Raw genomic sequence first — 18,034 nt, forward strand, 5'->3', positions numbered from 1 at the left:
TGTTTTGTTTTGTGTGACTTCTTGTGCTAACTCTTTTCAAAGGATTATATAATGTTAAACAAAACTGCGCTTTAAAGGGGTGATGAACTGAGAAATCAAATTTTCCTTGAGCTTTTGACATAAGAGGTCATCATACTATAAGAATATCCTATAAGTTTCAGAACTGAAAACTTCCTTGTTAGTCCAATAAAAGCTTTTATTGACACCCGGCACAGCGAACGACAGGTTTTTCAAATTGGGGATCTATGACGTCAAAGGGTATCAAACGCTGCCTCCGCAGAAGAAGATTAACTTCAACACTTGTCTGTTTAGCCCCGCCCACCGACTTACGCATTAAATGAAACTCATTATAATATGCAAAACTGTTATCCAATCATAGCAGTGGGCATTTAGTTCCAAGTCTTCAATGCGGCACAGCCGTAAAAACCGAGCGTTTCAGGAGCTAGGCTCAAAACCAGGGTAGAAAATAGCCTATTACTCATTCATTTTGATGTTTTTGAATGTAAAAACCAAGCCAAAGTCATAAGTTGACCTCAGACAACAATATAAAAAAAATATAAAAAGCCAGTTCATGACCCCTTTAACATTTCTGTAAACATTCAACCATAAAATACACCAACAGGTCAACATAAACCATTATTAAAGCAATTCATTCTATCTGTGCACTGTAATCCAAATATTCAGAATCCAAATGATTGTTGTTGTTTTTGTTGTTGTTGTGAGGAACAGACCCAAATTCAAACCTTTATTCAACAATCTTTGTCTCCATCCCGAGTAGCGATTGAAACTGTCAAACCCTGCTCTCATTACAAATTCAAAATTATGAGAATAAAATGAGGAAACTAAGGGCTTAAATACACAGAGAAGGCAATCAACAGAACAAGGAACAGATGCAAGACTAATTATAAACTATGGTAACAAACAATGAACTAGAACAGTGACAAAAAATGAAACTAAACGGGACATAATCGTTACATTACACCCCTCGCCTGGAAAGCACATCCTCGTGCTGCAAAAGTCCAACAGAGGGAGGGAAGGGGTTTCAGAGGTGGATGAGGATCTGGAGAGAGACTTGACCCTGGAGAGGCTGGAAGGGAAAACTAAGATGGAGATGATGGAGGGAAGAGCCAGAGTATGACACAGAGCAGAGACAGGACGAAGGCCCATGGCGTATCCAATGGAGGGAGTAGCCAGCGTGGAGTCAGCGGTCTGGCCACCAGCGGTGGAGCCAGAAGATTAGGAGACCCAGGTGGATCCAAGGAGACACTCACCCCCATTTTCCACCAACTGCAGAACGGCGGCGGAGTCAATAGGTTTCCATTAAAGTAAATATGTGTATTTTCACTGACTGCGGACCGGCTGCCTTCCGACTCCGTCCCAGCTCCGGCGATCCACAGCCCTCCGGAGCAGATACGCAGAGCTTCTATTTTTCCCGGATGCCGCAGCAATTTAGCACAGGGAAGATTGTGCGGGGCAGGCTGTATCGCGCTATCATATGTGAATCTCGTGGGTCCTTGTGACTTCAGCTGTCAGTCATGGCCGCAGCCGTTCCACAACAAATCCGGATCTGGTGAGTATTGCAGGACGGCGGAGCACGGAGCCAACACGCAGCGGAGCCGATCCGCAGCCGTTCCGCAGTTGGTGGAAATCCGGGGTGAGACCTGGCAACACCTGGAGGCCGAATGAATGACCTGACTAATGGCCGAGGAGCCAAGGTGCCAGAGAACTAAGGTGAAGCTGGTGTGACTGAGAACCAAGGTGAAGCCTGACGGAGCCAAATGGGTGGAGGGAAAAAATGCAGCTGAATGCCCTCATGTCCAATAGCGCAGACAGAGCGACGACTGACCAAGGCGGAGCCGGAGGGATGAGGGAACCTGGTGTAGCCATAAGGACAACAGCCCCAGGAGGAGCCGAGGGAGGGAGCAGCCAAGGCAGAGCCGATTGGTTGACAGGCCGAGGTGGAGCAATGGACTTGAAGGAAGCCAACGGACTCGGTTTAAGAACGGGCTAAAGAACTGGATGGCCTTGGCAGAGGAGGAGGGAGAGGGATGCTGGGCGACAAACCAGATGATGACGAAGACTTGGAACTGGGCTGGAAACAGCAAAGATAAAGATGACTGGACTGAACCAGTGAAGATGGTGGACCAGAAAATATTTCCACATCCAGGTCAAACAAGTCCGTTGAGACCCAGCTCCATGCATCCCCAATTTTGACATGCATCATGTTTCAGGTAGTCTATGTGTTTGAATGAGATATGCACGCCTTCACAGAGGCCATATGCTTTTCAGCAATTAACAACTAAAATTATACTCCTTACCTTACAAAAATATTGTATAACTGCCAAAGGGGACAGCAAATCCAACACATCGTCATTTGATCTACTTTGGTACGTTTTTTTTTTTTTTTTGCAATAAAAAAAATACTGTCATTGCACTTATCTGTCTGTTGTATTTAACCCTATATTTTTAAGAAATGGTCAGGGTTAGGTTTGTTGAGGAGAGGTGTGCTATTACTTTTGCAATTAAAAACTACAAATTTTCAAATGGTGAACGATAAAATGGTGGTAAAAACAAACAAACCTGGAACAAACGCATATTTAATAGCTACGCATATTGGTGAAGAAAATTACATTTTAAGCATTTTTTGGAATCTAAAGCTAATTTCACAGCTAGCATTTTGTCATCTAATTTCACACTTTTTGCATAAAAATATGTAATTACAGCTTGATTGGAAATTATGCACAATTAAAATATTCTATTCATAAATTATATTTACCTTAAAAAAAAACTGTGTAGTGAAATGCGTTATTTTAATTCCACTCTTTGAAATCCATAGTTTAACATTGGACCTGGGATAAGGGGTCAAACTAAATAATCAATATATAAACATCATTGAATAAAATTTGAAGGCATGAAAAAAGTGATGTGATTGTCATTTAACAAAAAAAGTTTGTTTTGTTTAACTGTCGGATGTTTGCTCTTGGCAAGTAATATAGCAATTTGGTATTTTTTTTACAGAATGTGTGCGCTATGATTATCAGCAATTTACAATGGCTCATCCAATCAGAATTCATAGTATTGATATGAGAAGGACTGCAGGCCAACTTTAAAGTAATTTACTTTATGTCTTAGAAAGTGGTACCAAGGGTTTTCAGAGTATCAACATTAATATTTAATGTATGATTTACAGAGACAAAGCTCTAGTGCCCTGTCTCTTCCTCTCTCTCTCTCTCTCTCTCTCTCTCTCTCTCTCTCTCTCTCTCTCTCTCTCTCTCTCTCTCTCTCTCTCTCTCTCTCTCTCTCTCTTTCCTTTCTGTCGTTCCCCTTCCCCTTGTCCATCCATCTGGAGTTGATCAGCTCATTTCCTGACTAGTATTACAGTGAACAATTATCTTCAGATCGGGAGACAGCGGGACTTGAAAGACTCTGAGTAGCAGGGGGCCGAAGAGCAGATGAAAAAGGGGGCACATGTGTCCCATCACCTTAATGAAATCAACCTGACCGTCCCGGAGCGACTCCCTCTGCTAACACGACACACTGTCACCACTCACTTACTCCAAACCGCACAACAAACACACTCAAGCTGACCTGTCACATCTAATATACACTCAATTATTCAACTCTCAGACTGTCATGGCTAAGTGGCTACTTCTCTGATTCAATGACTGGACAAAAACATAACAAATCAGTCAATGTTTCATTAGTTTTTTCACCTCTAACCCAGCAAGAGATTTTCAAAATAATGCTACAAGTTTGCAAAAAATGAGAAGAATGTAGATTGTCAATCCTTGGTTAAGTGGAAACTGTCCACCAAAACAAGCAGGGAATTGCTCATTTGCAGACCTGCCAGTCAATTAGACGATAGGCAGCAAACCACTAAAGTTCTTTCTTTCTTTTTTTTCTGAGGGCGCATGCCGGGGCACTGACATTTGAACTTGTGGGCGGAGGGTTCCTGACAGACCCCTGTGGCAGTCTGCTCCTATTGAGGGTCCATTCAGGCGAGGGGACTGGGGGGAGTCCCTCCCACTCTGACTTGCCCCACTGTGCCTGGCGTCTCTCTCTCATTAAATGTTGTTGGGGTCGGAGGCAAACGTCTGCTTGGGCTGGGGGGCAGGAAGGATCGCATTAATGAATGGGACACCCGCTGTCCAGGTGTCGGGTGACATGCCGTGCCCTGTTTGTGTTTGGGTCTAGAGGGTTTATTGTGACTGCACTTGTGAGTAACAGTCTCAGTCTGTTTCATTGATTACATTCATATTCCTACAGTGTCCATATTTAGAAACCACGCGCTATTCTGAAGAGTTCTTCGAGGTGAACCGACAACATTCAGGTCAACAATGAGTCCAACTTAAGGTGATGGAAGAACTTGAGTGGATATCTCCAGGGGTAATTCTCCTTCACGCTTTGCTGTGGCAACCGATATTTTTTGTACCATTCCCTACATTTAAAAAACAATTACGCCAAGCTAGGGCCTCGACCTAAATTAAAAGCCTGTCTTCAGTGTTGTAAACCCTCCTCGTAAATCAAGGCTTCCATGCATTGCTCAGTCACTGTCTGTGAGAAATGAGAGGTCGCGAAAGGGCCCCTTCATTTACTTGTGGGCGTTTACATGGAAACTTTAGTCATGAAGGTGGGTGAGTCATGAACCCTAATGGCTTCATCGGTTCAGGGATCTGGCATGGCGGCACATCTCCAGGGATCCAATAAGAGGACCCAGAATCAGGAAGAGGCCAGCCATAACAGTGTTTGTTTGGTCCTTCTCTGTAGGGATGTGTTGTACATAGAGCTTAAAAGTTGAGTTTTTTATTGAGTCAAGTCGTTAATTTGCATTCATTTACAATCAGTGTGGAGATACACTGATTATGACCATATGACCATGTATCTTATAACTGATTTTCTAGATAGAAAAAACAAAACAAAATCAATCCATCTAAACATTTTCCAAATCGCCTGTCGTGTTGCAAAGCTTATGCCGTGTAATGTCTGTATAATGTATAATGTGTTATGTAATACCTATACATATCGTGTTTCTGGTGCCGGAGCCTATACAAAATTACAAAATATAATATATAACGCAAGCTATCCATTCAGCGTGGAGTCTCTTAAATCTAGCCACAAATCCAGTACTTTGAAAGAAGGCGCGAGGATGTATCCAGTAAATAAAAAGCAGTATATTAGAAACTAGGGTTGTAATGATACCCTCATGTCACGATTCGATACATATCACGATACGATATTATTGCGATACTCCAAGACATATGGTAAAACAGTTGATTAAAATGCTAAAATTGACATTACATTGGGGTGGAAATGAAGGCTTTGGACGCAATGTCAATACTCATAATTCTGAAGCCGAAAATACAGAATTATTTTAGACAAATATGCTTGCACTCTGTCACTGGCTAGATATATTTAATATAATGTGGCCACTTTTTACTGGTAACATAAGACTTTTGGCATTATCAGGACCCACAAATATTCCACCTCATTTTTTCTCACACAGAAATGTTCCTTTTGGGTGAATTATACACAACACATATTGTCACTATCCACGATACGCATTGTTGTACTGCGATATATTGTGACACGATATATTCTTACACATTTATTGAAACACATTGCAAGGTTTTTTGGGATATTAAGTCCATTTTTAAAATATTTACTCTACACTTTTCACAATGCATATTGTGCTTTAAAGAAAAACATTGCAGTAATAATGCCTTAGATTACATGTAAAGCTACATTAAGAATTGATGCCTTAATACACTGTGTGTCTGTAAACTCCCAGTAAGAACAAACAAAACATTCAAATTAATGACACAGTTTCAAAACTTTTCAAGAAGAAACAGACCATCTGTTTAAAGCAACAGTTACATTTGCAGTTATAAAAAAAGAAAAATTAGTCAGCAAGTATTTGAATCAACAGAAGCTAGACAACAGGGGACTTACCGTGTTGAGTGAATCATTTTTTATATTACATGATAATTTATTTGCCTCTAAGTAATACCTTCCTCCTTTTGAGCTAATTGAAGCTGGCGCCATCCTCCTTTGGTGGGTAGCAATTTTCTCTCATTACAGCAAATGTTTGCTCATAAGAGAAGGCTCCGGAAGCCTAATAAGGTACTAATAAAAACAAAGTGATGACAGTTGCTGTCACCTGTGCCAAGTCCTGTCATGCAGTGTAATTAGCGAGACAAGGCTTGTGATCCTTTATTCACTGCGTTATCTGAGTTCAAAGACAACACATGAATTGCTCTCCTCAAAAAAAAGAGGAGATTCGCATTGCACTTTCTTACTTTACTTAAGCTGGACTGAGACGCTATTTCCTTCTAGATCTACAGTGCAGCAGAAACAAACTTTGTTGCATTATTTTCCTGCTGCTTTGAAACAATCTGTACTGTAAAAAGCTCTGCATAAATAAAGTTGACTTGACTTATGACCCCATAGTCCTGGAGTATTCGATTTATGTTCCTGACCAATGATGATGCAAACTTGGCAAAATATCATATTGCTTTTGAACTGTGCCATTCTAACCAAAAGATAACATTTGTTAATCTCTATCACGCTCAGTTGACAGAAATCCCTATTGAGTAAAGAAAGATCAAGAAATGATATGGCCAGCCGACAAGTTTGATTTAGTGGATCATAGCGTGCGTAAAGCGGGGCAAATAGACGTGTACACAGATTGTTAGATTGAAGAAATGTAAATGCCTACACAAGCATTCCTGCACTGCAAAGCTGAGCCCATAATTACAATGCTCAAGGTGTGTCCAAACATACCAGAAAAACCAGGAGCAATCTTTCAGACATTTCAGTACTCTCTGACAAAACTGTATCTGTTTATTTCTAAAGGTCAAGGAGATCAGGCAGGAAGGAAAGAGGATGTGTTGGTCAATTTCAAAAAGGCTTATCCTAAAGGCTGATTTTCCTTCTGAACGCAATATTTAAAGCATAACATTGCTTTCTTCTCATATTTCTCATAAGTCTCCTGTCAGCTCCCATGATACTCAACTGCAAACGTACATCCTTCTCATCTATCACTACAGTTCAGCAGTCTTTCTCAGTCCATCTACGCAAAGAGTCGGATTGTGCTCGACAAGGTGCCCGAGGGCAGGGGCGTGTGACGGCTGAGTGTGTGCATGCGTTGTGTGTTTGCGTGTGTGTCAGTGTGTGTGTGTGTGTAGAGGGAGGCGACTCCTCCTGAGTGGAGCCGCTAAACTGCCACAGTTTCTCCCCCGAGGAGAGGCGCCTTTCATCTCCCCGCTCACTGGCGCCTTCGCAAACCTCAGATTGTCTGTGAAATCACCCTGCTTAATAAACGCGCTGAGGCTCCTGGGAACGAGAAGCTAGCAGAATCTCACCCTGCAGCATTAGTGCACATACAAACACACATAAAGACCAGTCCAACAAGCAGCTGATTGCTGCTCCTATTCATTACAGGAGAGGAAGGGGGTGTTTATTTCAAATGTGATTGCCCAAGTACGCTAAGTGTCATGGTTACAAACAATTCCCCCATTTAAGACGAGACACCAAAAGCAATCCATCTCTGTTTAATGCCTTATTATAGAACAGCCTCAGTGTCCAGACATACATTTCATTATAGATACATTTCCTCTCTCTCTCTCTCTCTCTCTCTCTCTCTCTCTCTCTCTCTCTCTCTCTCTCTCTCTCTCTCTCTCTCTTTCTCTCTCTCTCTCTCTCTCTCTCTCTCTCTCTCTCTCTCTCTCTCTCTCTCTCTCTCTCTCTCTCTCTCTCTCTCTCTCTCTACTTTGAAAATAACTTGTGTTTGAAGAGTAAACACACTAATGCTTTCGTTAGACGCTTACCACAGTAGCCAGGAACAAATACCCAGCCCCCCCCCCCAAGGAGATTATATGGCATGCAAAGAAAATAGCAGACAACAAACGGCAAAATAGCTTTTAGACTAATAATCACACTTCACTTTATACCTTGGATTTGGATAGTAATAATACATTGCATTGTAGTGCCTCAAGCACTGTTTCTTGTCTGGGCTGCTGTTATACTTCATTAATAGCTAGTGTCCTGGTTTGTAGAAGATTGTGTAAAGTGAGATGTAATGGGACGTTCGCAGAAGACACTTGCATTAAAGCAGAAGCAGAGACCACAGAGCGGAACAAAATTATATGCATTTTTAAAAGTTTAACTGTTTTTAACATACTTAAACACAACATTCCTGGTGTGAAACTGATCAAATAGAAACACACACAAAGATATATATATATATATATATATTGCACACAGTATGGATCAAAAGTTTTAAAACTATTTACTAATTACTATTTTTAATGTTTTTGAAAGAAGTCTGTTATGCTTATTTGATCAAAAATACAGAAACGCAATAATTTTTTGGAATATTTTTTGGAATATTATTACAATTTAAAGTAATGTTGTTCTATTTAATATACTTTAAAATATAATGTATTTCTGTGACGCAAAGCTTAATTTTCAGCATCATTACTCCAGTCTTCAGTGTCACATGATCCTTCAGAAATCATTTTAATATGATGATTTATCGGGGGGTTTTTATAACATGTGATACTTCTTTTTTCAGGATTATTTGATGAATAAAAAGTTCATAAGAACAGCATTTATTTAAAACAGAAATCTATTGTAACAATATACACTGCCGTTAAAAAATTTGGGGTCAGTATAATCTTTTTCTTTCTTTTTTTTGAAAAGGGATGTGATAATAAATAAGTGATAGTAAAGATTTATCTTGTTAGAAAATATTTCTATTTTGAATAAATGCTGTTCTTTATAACTTTTTATTCATCAAAGAATTCTGAAAAAGTATCACAGGTTATAAAAAAAATATTAAGCAGCACAATTACTGTTTCCAACATTGATAGTAAATCAGCATAATGATTTCTGAAGAAGGATCATGTGACAATGAAGACTGGAGTGATGATGCTGAAAATTAAGCTTTGCGTCACAGAAATACATTATATTTTAAAGTAGGCTGTATTAAAATTGAAAACCATTATTATAAATTTTAATAATATTTCACAATATTACGTTTATTCCCGCATTTTTTTTTTATAAAAAAAAAAGCAGGCTTGATGAGCATAAGATACCTTTCAAATAAAAAAAAAAATAGTAATTATTCCTTAACTTTTGACCGGTAGCCTACTGTATATCTACTCACACGCCACAACATGTAAAACAAACTGTGTAAAGTTAGCTGCTGGATTACGAATTATGGGAAACAATCTGTCATATTTATAGCCTACTGGAAACTCTAATAGTCTTTATCATCCAAGTCACAATAAACTTACTGTACATTGTTATCTTTCTGTCCTATTTATCCATGGCCTTACCAAAATTGCAGAATCTTTCTCTAAATCGGTCGCTGTCATTTTGTTAATCATAATGACGGACACTTCCTTACAACACTCAATAAGCCAATCGAAAGAATTCCATAATTCAGCAGCGTTCTCATTGGCTAAAAGTTTTACCGTTCCCGTGTGCTGCTGTAAGCAACGAAGCGCGAGCCTTATTTTGGCAGCGCTCTGATTGGCTGAAAGTTCTGTTGTGGCCGCGTGCTTCAAGGCATCAAAGACTTCATGCTTTTTGCGTGAGACGTCAGAGTGATTGTGAAGGTCGCGCGTCCAGAGGCTCATCGCGACGAGGAGGATGTCCGCGACCGCGAGCTTGAAGGAATCAGACGGAGGAGGTCGGGACATGGAGCCGCGCAAAACTCCAGTGTCAAGCCATCCATTCAGCGTGGAGTCTCTTATATCGAGCCACAAACCCAGGAAGGACTTTGAAAGAAGACGCGAGGATGTTTCCAGTCAGTTTGGGAAGACTGAGATCAGGGATTCTTGTGGTTCGGCTGGAATACCAAAGCACTTTATACAGACCTCACCCGTCAAATCCGAGTCCCCTGAGCCGGATGACTGCACTTCATGGGTTATGAACTCCAGGTTCTCTCAAACTCGTAAGCAATTTCACTTTCTGAACTAACTGCTTATGCTTTAAACTTAAATTATATATATTAAGTTAAAAATTGTAAAAATTATCTTGCAACTAAGCAAATTTTGTTAGAAAAGAATTATAAGAGATATAAAAAAAGGCTATCTTCTCTACAGACTGTTTTAGGGGGTTTATAAATGTAACATATTTAGCTGCTGGTTATTTCTCATTAGGCATCTTGCAACTGAAGCAAATGCATGTTTTATAGAGACTGTGTGAAAGATATATTTCATGGAGACTAGAGATCCATGAGGACCCACTGCTCTGAAAATACGAAGCCTCAAGCAGAAAACTCAGATTTAATTAAGAACACAGCATTATTATAAATGAAAATAAATGAAACACTTTTTGTTTGTAATTATTAAGCAGCATATTAATGAGTAGATTAATGTATACTCATGTTTACTAAACACAACAAAGCCTGGCTGTTAACAATAGCATTGTTTGAATTGTGTCTTTTCCTCCACCCCAAATACCCAATAATAAGTATTAAAACTATCAAGTAAAACACAAAAATAATTAAAATAAATTACACATTCACGTGCATGCATTATGCACACTGTAAAAAAAGTATATGATCAATAGGTTATGAAAACATATGCTTCAACTTAACTTATTTTGAAGTTATACAAGATTCAACAATTTTTTAAAGTCAGTTTAATGTAATATAAGTTGAAATGATTTAAACATCTAAGTTGATTGTACTTAAAAATTTAAGGCAGCGGATTTTTTTTTCCGGCGAAGGCTTGTTTAGAAAATTTACTGAATGAGAACACTATTATTAAAACATTAATTTTACACGGTTAATTACTTTAAAATTAAGAGAGTAAAAAAAAAAAGAGTTTAAAATCAACAACCTAAAATGTACAAAGAATTACATTGTGTTACACTAATGTTTCAACTTTTTTTTTTTTTTCAACCACAGGTCCAGAAAGTTCCTGTCCTCTCCGCAAGCACAAGACCAACCGCAAACCCCGTACACCGTTCACCACAACACAGCTCTTGGCCTTGGAGCGTAAGTTTCGGCAGAAACAGTACTTGTCCATCGCAGAGCGAGCCGAATTCTCCAGCTCCCTCACCCTCACAGAGACCCAGGTGAAGATCTGGTTCCAGAACCGACGGGCCAAGGCCAAGCGTCTGCAAGAGGCCGAGCTGGAGAAGCTCAAACTGACCGCCAAACCCTCCCTGCACCCCAACTTCAGCCTGCCTCTTCCTCTCGGGACGCAGCTTCATTCGGCGGTCTCGCTCTACGGCCAGTCGTACCCCTTCCACAGGCCTTTATTGCCGGTTGCTCCAATGGGACTCTACGGAAGTCCTTTAGGGTACAGCATGTATCACCTCGCATGAGGAAGAGCTGCGATGTGGACTAGTACTGCTCTGTGGATGTACAAAAAGACCAGAAAGACAATGTTTACAATCACTGGGTGTCCGAAAAAAGCAACGACCAAAAAATTTAATGTCATAATGTGCCTTCACTCGCGCCTTAAAAGACCTGACGTGAAAATCGGGACATTTTACCTCACTTTTCACTGACTGAGAGATCAAATTTTACCCTGTGGATGGATAATTCGGTTGCCAAACCTTTTTTTTTTTTGTATATTTGTGTCATACATCTTTATGTAATATATTGTCAAACTAATTATTTAGTGTACAAATTATTGTTTAAATTCTACTACTTTTGATGGGGGGGTTTTTATCCTGTAAAAACATGTTCATTACGCTTTGTTTTTACTTATCTAGAGATTGTTGTCATACCTGGAGCTATAATTGATGGACACTGATTTCACCAAAAGTTTAGTTTGAAACTAATTAAATGGCTAGCTGGACGATTTTATATATGAGAAATGCATTGGTATGAAATTTGAGATTTGACTGTCAAGTATTAATATTAAAAATATTAATATTAATATTACAAATATTACAATCAAAATATTACAGACTTTTTTTCACTTTGTGTTCACAACCTAGAGACAAATTTGACAGTAAGTATGGAATATGCAGTTTAAAACTAAAATGTGGAAGTTTATTTTTTATGCCACATTTTATATACATTTAAACTGTAATTATAATTGACTGAAATCTGACAGTAAATGGCAATTGGAGAGCAAACACATAAGCATTGGTTTATTCAATTGATATTTACGTTTCATGTTTGAGAAACGTATTATGTGAGAGTGACAATTGCATTAGCAAGTTCTATTCTGTTCATCTTTTTCACTTTATTAATTTTCCGCGACGGTCACCTCCTCTTTTTACAGTAGATAAAATATATTTTTTACAGTTTTTTACCTCCACGAATGAGCCTTTCTAAGCTAATACATTCTCGCATAATGAATTATGTATGAATATGAGTTATATTTTTCAAAAAAGTCAGTGAAGTAAAACAATATACAACACTTTATATTGATTTTCATGAACCAAGCGTAATGTGATGCTTAACAGATCAGCATAAATATGAAAATACAGCTAAAGTAGAATGTATTGAATTTCTAACTAAATGATCATTGATTAAATATGGATCTATTCAACATGATATAAGTGTTTGATTATGCTGTTATTATAAAATGTATTGGATTAGTTCTGTTTCACTTCTTTATTGCCTTGTTATGGCTTGTTCATTAGGTTGTGGCTCTATAAATGTGGACGTTAAATGGCCGTTTTACTGCGTCCGCGTGACTTTGATGCAATGAGGAAACGGTTTATGGTCAGCACTTTACTCACAAGCTTCCTTTAATCAAAACACCAGCCCAGTCGTGCTAATCAAACACAGAACCGCTAAAGTGTTCACGGATGTGTTTTATAATGTCGACTCTGAGCCACTTACGAGAGCGCAGTGGAACGGGCCAATTTGCCTGATCCTGTTCCTGTGGTGGAAAAAAAGAAAAGTCAAGAGTCTCTGAAGGCCAAATTCACAAAGCTGTCAAGTTGTTCAGAACTTAATACCTCACTTATATCTGGGTAATTGTTGCCCGTTTAACTCTTCATTTATCTTTGACGTAAAAGTCAGAAAGATTCATTTCAAGATTTAACCTCTGTATTGTTTGAGGTCTGAGAAGGGCATTTTAAAATAGCTTGAAAATTTACTTAATGTAGTAACATATTGATATTTCACGAATACTATGAGTTTATTATAGCTATTTATTATAGAATACTATATAACATTCTTCAACGTCTGGAAAGTTATTTACCACATTATTTTTTAGAGTGACTCCAACACTTTTTTTAATGATTGTTCAATAGGTTTTCAAATTGTCTGTTTATTTTTTATTTATTGTTTCAAATCAATTTTCTCCTTTTTTTTAGCCATTTTTAAATAAAAATCCTTTAAATATAAAGTAGGTACGGACGGAGTGGGGGTGTTTTTTATTTATTTATATAAATTATGTTTTATATTTAGTGTATTTCAAAAAAATAGGAGTCAAATTAACTGGGACATGTTTCTTAAAAAACATTTACAAGGGAAAAAAGGCATTAAAAAACCTTGGAAATATTTGTCTACAGGGTTTCCATCAGGTCAGAGAAACATTAAAAAGGTTAACATGGAAAAAACAGGTTCATTTAGAACTTGAGTTATTTTTTACACATCATTGCAATTGAGAAATGAATTTTAAGTCATAAAAAGTAGTCTGAACAGAGCATAAGAACTGTGAGTAATAGTGCCAGTCATCTTTTAAAATGTTTCCGATAAAATCAAAGATGGGGATTATTAAGGTCACGATTTCCTTGGCTATGTTTTTAGTGATACAGTATTTACCACTGACAAAATATTTGAATCAAATATGCCTGTTAGCAGTCTATACTAAGCCCTAAAAAAGTGCACGACTCAGTTTATCCGTGCACAAAATGCGATTCGTCATATATCCCCACATTAATGATCATATAGTGATGTCCAGTTGGGTACAGGGGAACACACTGCCCTTGTTTGATCTTGTTCAACCCGAGCTTTCCTTGATGTAGACCTCCTCTGCTGGTTACAGGGAGAACAACACCAGTGTAAGATACACATCAACTGGACTGGGTGTGTGCACTTCCTCGTGGTGTTCTTATGTGATCTTATCATTCCCAGTCAACCTTTTAAAATAAACAAATCATTACATGTTAGGAGAATTTAATTGTCATAATCCAATAACAACTGAAAATTTATCTGCAATCAGGGTCAATGATAAAGAAGCAAACATTTTCTATTAAAAACGTTTATGGTTTTGAGAAACTTTTATACTTTATATTTTATGACACTTATAATGTCATGTGGTGTAGCCCTAGCCATCAATAACTATTTTCTTTACACCTTGAGTACATGTGAGTGCACAACCCTAAACATTATTTCCAAAAAGCTTTTAAATATACATATGTATATCTCAATGTAATTTTTTTTTTTTTTAAACAAATAATGAAATCAAAACCATAATACTCTTAATTATGAGAGTCGCATCACATGGCATTTTACAATCAGAACAACCCTTGCCTTGTCATGAAAATTATTTCATATTGACTTCAGGTCACTAAAGCCAAAATAAAATAAAATAAATAATTATAACTGGAAAATGTGAGTGGTGCTTGTCTGTGTAGTGGGAGGTTTCCAGTGTGATGCTTGACTTTGACACATTCATGTGGTTCTTTAGGGCTCCGCTTTGTGATATATTTCTACATGTTGGTATGCCACTTGATTCACATATTAATAAGCAGCTTGGGTATGATGTGTGGTTGCTAGGTGGATGTTAGGGTGTTCTGCGCAGTTTCTAGGTTGGTTACTGGACTTAGTGAAAAGAGCTATGGAATTTGTTGGCCTTTTTATCGTATAAAACTTATATTGGTAAAATTTTGTTCAGTCTCTCACTAGTTTCTGTATAACGTTTGTGTGTGTTTATATGTACAGTATAATACACACACAGTATATATACACTCTTGCCAGCCACTTTATAAGGTTCACCTTGCTAGTACAGGGTTTGACCCTCTCTTGCCTTCAGAACTGCCTTAATTCTTCATGGCAGAGATTCAACAAGGTGCTGGGAACATTCCTCAGAGATTTTGGTCCATATTGACATGATCGCATCACACAGTTGCTGCAGATTTGTCGCTGCTCATCCATGATGCGAATCTCCCGTTCCTTCACATCTCAAATGTGCTCTATTGGATTGAGATCTGGCGACTGTGACTTGAGTATATATGAACTCATTGTCATGTTCAAGAAAACAGTTTGAGATGATTTGAGCTTTGTGACATGCCATGTTATCCTGCTGGAAGTAGCTTTCAGAAGATGATACACTGTGGTCATAAAGGGATGGACATGGTGTCACAGTGTCTGGTGGTTCCCTGGGTTTAACATTAGAGGTCTCAGTTTTCACGGTGTCTAGGCATTTTCACTACACTTCCCATAATCCTGTCTGTCACTGATTGTTCAATTCCTTCAGCTGTCTCTCGTCACCTTGTTTGCACTTGTGTATATATACCCTGTCTGTTTCAGTGTTTGTCACGGAGTCCTTGTTTAATGTCCCCACACTTCCGTTCCTGTTGCTGCCCGTTTGTTGTTCATGTCTTGTTTCTTTGGATTGCTCTACTGGATTTTGACCCTTGCCTGGACTGGTTTTGTGAGTACGGATTTCCCCTAATAAATACTGCGCCTGGACCTTAACTTTTCCTGTGTGTGTGTCGTGACAGAAGGACTCCGTCAAACACAAGGATCCAGCAGTATGTTTGCGAACTTCTCTGCCCCAGCCACCGAGCGGGAGAGGAGAGAGCGTTTTGAGGGAACCCGTCTGGTCATTTTTCGTGGGACCCGTGGAGGCCGCAGTGGAGGAAGTGGTCGAGTGGAAGCAAGACACCATTCTCCACTCTGGTCCCTCTTCGGCCCTGGGTTGGTGAGGTCCAGCCCAGAGTTCCATCCGCCGCTGATTCCGCCCAGCCCAGAGCTCTGTTCGCCGTGGTGCCCGTCCAGTCCAGAGCCTGCACATTTCCGCCAGAAACGGCGGAGGAGGAGGAAGACCTTCAGCCTCCCCAAGGTCCCGGAGGCCGTCCCCTCCGAGCAGCCCGCTGTCGTCCCGGAGGCCGTCCCCGAACAGCCCGCTGTCGTCCCGGAGGCCGTCCCCGAACAGCCCGCTGTCGTCCCGGAGGCCGTCCCCGAACAGCCCGCTGTCGTCCCGGAGGCCGTCCCCGAACAGCCCGCTGTCGTCCCGGAGGTCGCCCCGGGGCTGTACACCATTAGTCCTGCCACGGCAAAGAGGGCTGTCTTCCTTTTTTATGTGGTGGTTGTACTGCACGCACAGAGGAAGCACATGAGTTCCGCCCAGCCAGAAACTTCTCACGTCACGCCTGCCGAGCCTGAGCTTCGCGTCACTCCTGCCGTGCCAGAACAGCCCGCTGTCGTCCCGGAGGCCGTCCCCGAACAGCCCGCTGTCGTCCCGGAGGTCGCCCCCGAACAGCCCGCTGTCGTCCCGGAGGCCGTGCCAGAACAGCCCGCTGTCGTCCCGGAGGCCGTCCCCGAACAGCCCGCTGTCGTCCCGGAGGTCGCCCCCGAACAGCCCGCTCTCGTCCCGGAGGTCGCCCCCGAACAGCCCGCTGTCGTCCCGGAGGTCGCCCCGGGGCTTTACACCATCAGTCCTGCCAAAGCAAGGAGGGCTGTCTTCCTTTTTTATGTGGTGTTTGTACTGCATGCACGGAGGAAGCACATGAGTTCCGGCCAGCCAGAGACTTCTTACGTCACTTCCACCGAGCCGGTGTGGGTGGCAGTTCCTGAGCCGGTGGTGTCTGTTGCCGTTCCTGAGCCGGTGGTGTCTGTTGCCGTTCCTGAGCCGGTGGTGTCTGTTGCAGTTCCTGAGCCGGTGGAGTCTGTTGCAGTTCCTGAGCCGGTGGAGTCTGTTGCAGTTCCTGAGCCGGTGGTGTCTGTTGCAGTTCCAGTTCCTGAGCCGGTGGTGTCTGTTGCAGTTCCAGTTCCTGAGCCGGTGGTGTCTGTTGCAGTTCCAGTTCCTGAGCCGGTGGTGTCTGTTGCAGTTCCAGTTCCTGAGCCGGTGGTGTCTGTTTCTGTTCCTGAGCCGGTGGTGTCTGTTGCAGTTCCTGAGCCGGTGGTGTCTGTTGCAGTTCCTGAGCCGGTGGTGTCTGTTGCAGTTCCAGTTCCTGAGCCGGTGGTGTCTGTTGCTGTTCCCGTTCCTGAGCCGGTGGTGTCTGTTCCAGTTCCTGAGCCGGTTGTAACTGTTCCTGAGCCAGGGTCTGTCTCTGTTCCGCCTTGGTCTTCACCGCCATGGCCGCCCGAGTGGTCGGCTTCACCCTGGTCGTCTCCGCCATGGCCGCCCGAGTGGTCGTCTTCACCCTGGTCGTCTCCGCCGTGGCCGCCCGAGGGGTCTTCACCGCCGTGGCCGCCCGAGGGGTCTTCACCGCCGTGGCCGCCCGAGGGGTCTTCACCGCCGTGGCCGCCCGAGGGGTCTTCACCGCCGTGGCCGCCCGAGGGGTCTTCACCGCCGTGGCCGCCCGAGGGGTCTTCACCGCCGTGGCCGCCCGAGGGGTCTTCACCGCCGTGGCCGCCCGAGGGGTCTTCACCGCCGTGGCCGCCCGATGGACTGTCTGCTTCGCCCTGGCCGGCGCTTAAGCCGTTCCCCCTTGTTCCTGTTCCCCTCCATGGACCTGGTACCCCATCCCACCCCCTGATCCTCCACCTTTCCTCCTCCCGCCTGGACTCTTGTTTTGTTTGTTTCTTGTGGTCTTGGAGCGTCTGGTAGCCGCTCCGTAGAGGGGAGGTTATGTCACAGTGTCTGGTGGTTCCCTGGGTTTAACATTAGAGGTCTCAGTTTTCACGGTGTCTAGGCATTTTCACTACACTTCCCATAATCCTGTCTGTCACTGATTGTTCAATTCCTTCAGCTGTCTCTCGTCACCTTGTTTGCACTTGTGTATATATACCCTGTCTGTTTCAGTGTTTGTCACGGAGTCCTTGTTTAATGTCCCCACACTTCCGTTCCTGTTGCTGCCCGTTTGTTGTTCATGTCTTGTTTCTTTGGATTGCTCTACTGGATTTTGACCCTTGCCTGGACTGGTTTTGTGAGTACGGATT

The 18,034-nt window shown here is 41.6% G+C and overlaps 1 protein-coding gene across 1 annotated transcript; it reads left to right on the plus strand.

Annotated features, from left to right (window-relative positions):
* The first annotated feature begins 9,524 nt into the window (after positions 1–9,524).
* msx2b (muscle segment homeobox 2b) lies at positions 9,525–13,256 on the plus strand. Its single transcript, XM_079585104.1, has 2 exons — positions 9,525–9,958; positions 10,919–13,256. The coding sequence occupies exons 1-2, from the start codon at positions 9,655–9,657 to the stop codon at positions 11,338–11,340; spliced, it is 726 nt and encodes a 241-aa protein (XP_079441230.1). The 5' UTR covers positions 9,525–9,654; the 3' UTR covers positions 11,341–13,256.
* Positions 13,257–18,034: the final 4,778 nt, after the last annotated feature.

The sequence above is a fragment of the Phoxinus phoxinus genome (genome assembly GCF_949152265.1).
Source record: "Phoxinus phoxinus genome assembly, chromosome: 17".
NCBI classification, from domain to species: Eukaryota; Metazoa; Chordata; class Actinopteri; order Cypriniformes; family Leuciscidae; genus Phoxinus; species Phoxinus phoxinus.

What these genes read in the sequence shown, in the direction of transcription:
- msx2b (XM_079585104.1), top strand. Translation starts at nt 9,655, where the DNA reads ATGTCCGCGACCGCGAGCTTGAAGGAATCAGACGGAGGAGGTCGGGAC. An exon ending in CTCCAGGTTCTCTCAAACTC is followed by an intron (nt 9,959 to 10,918) that starts GTAAGCAATTTC and finishes TTTCAACCACAG; the next exon opens with GTCCAGAAAGTTCCTGTCCT.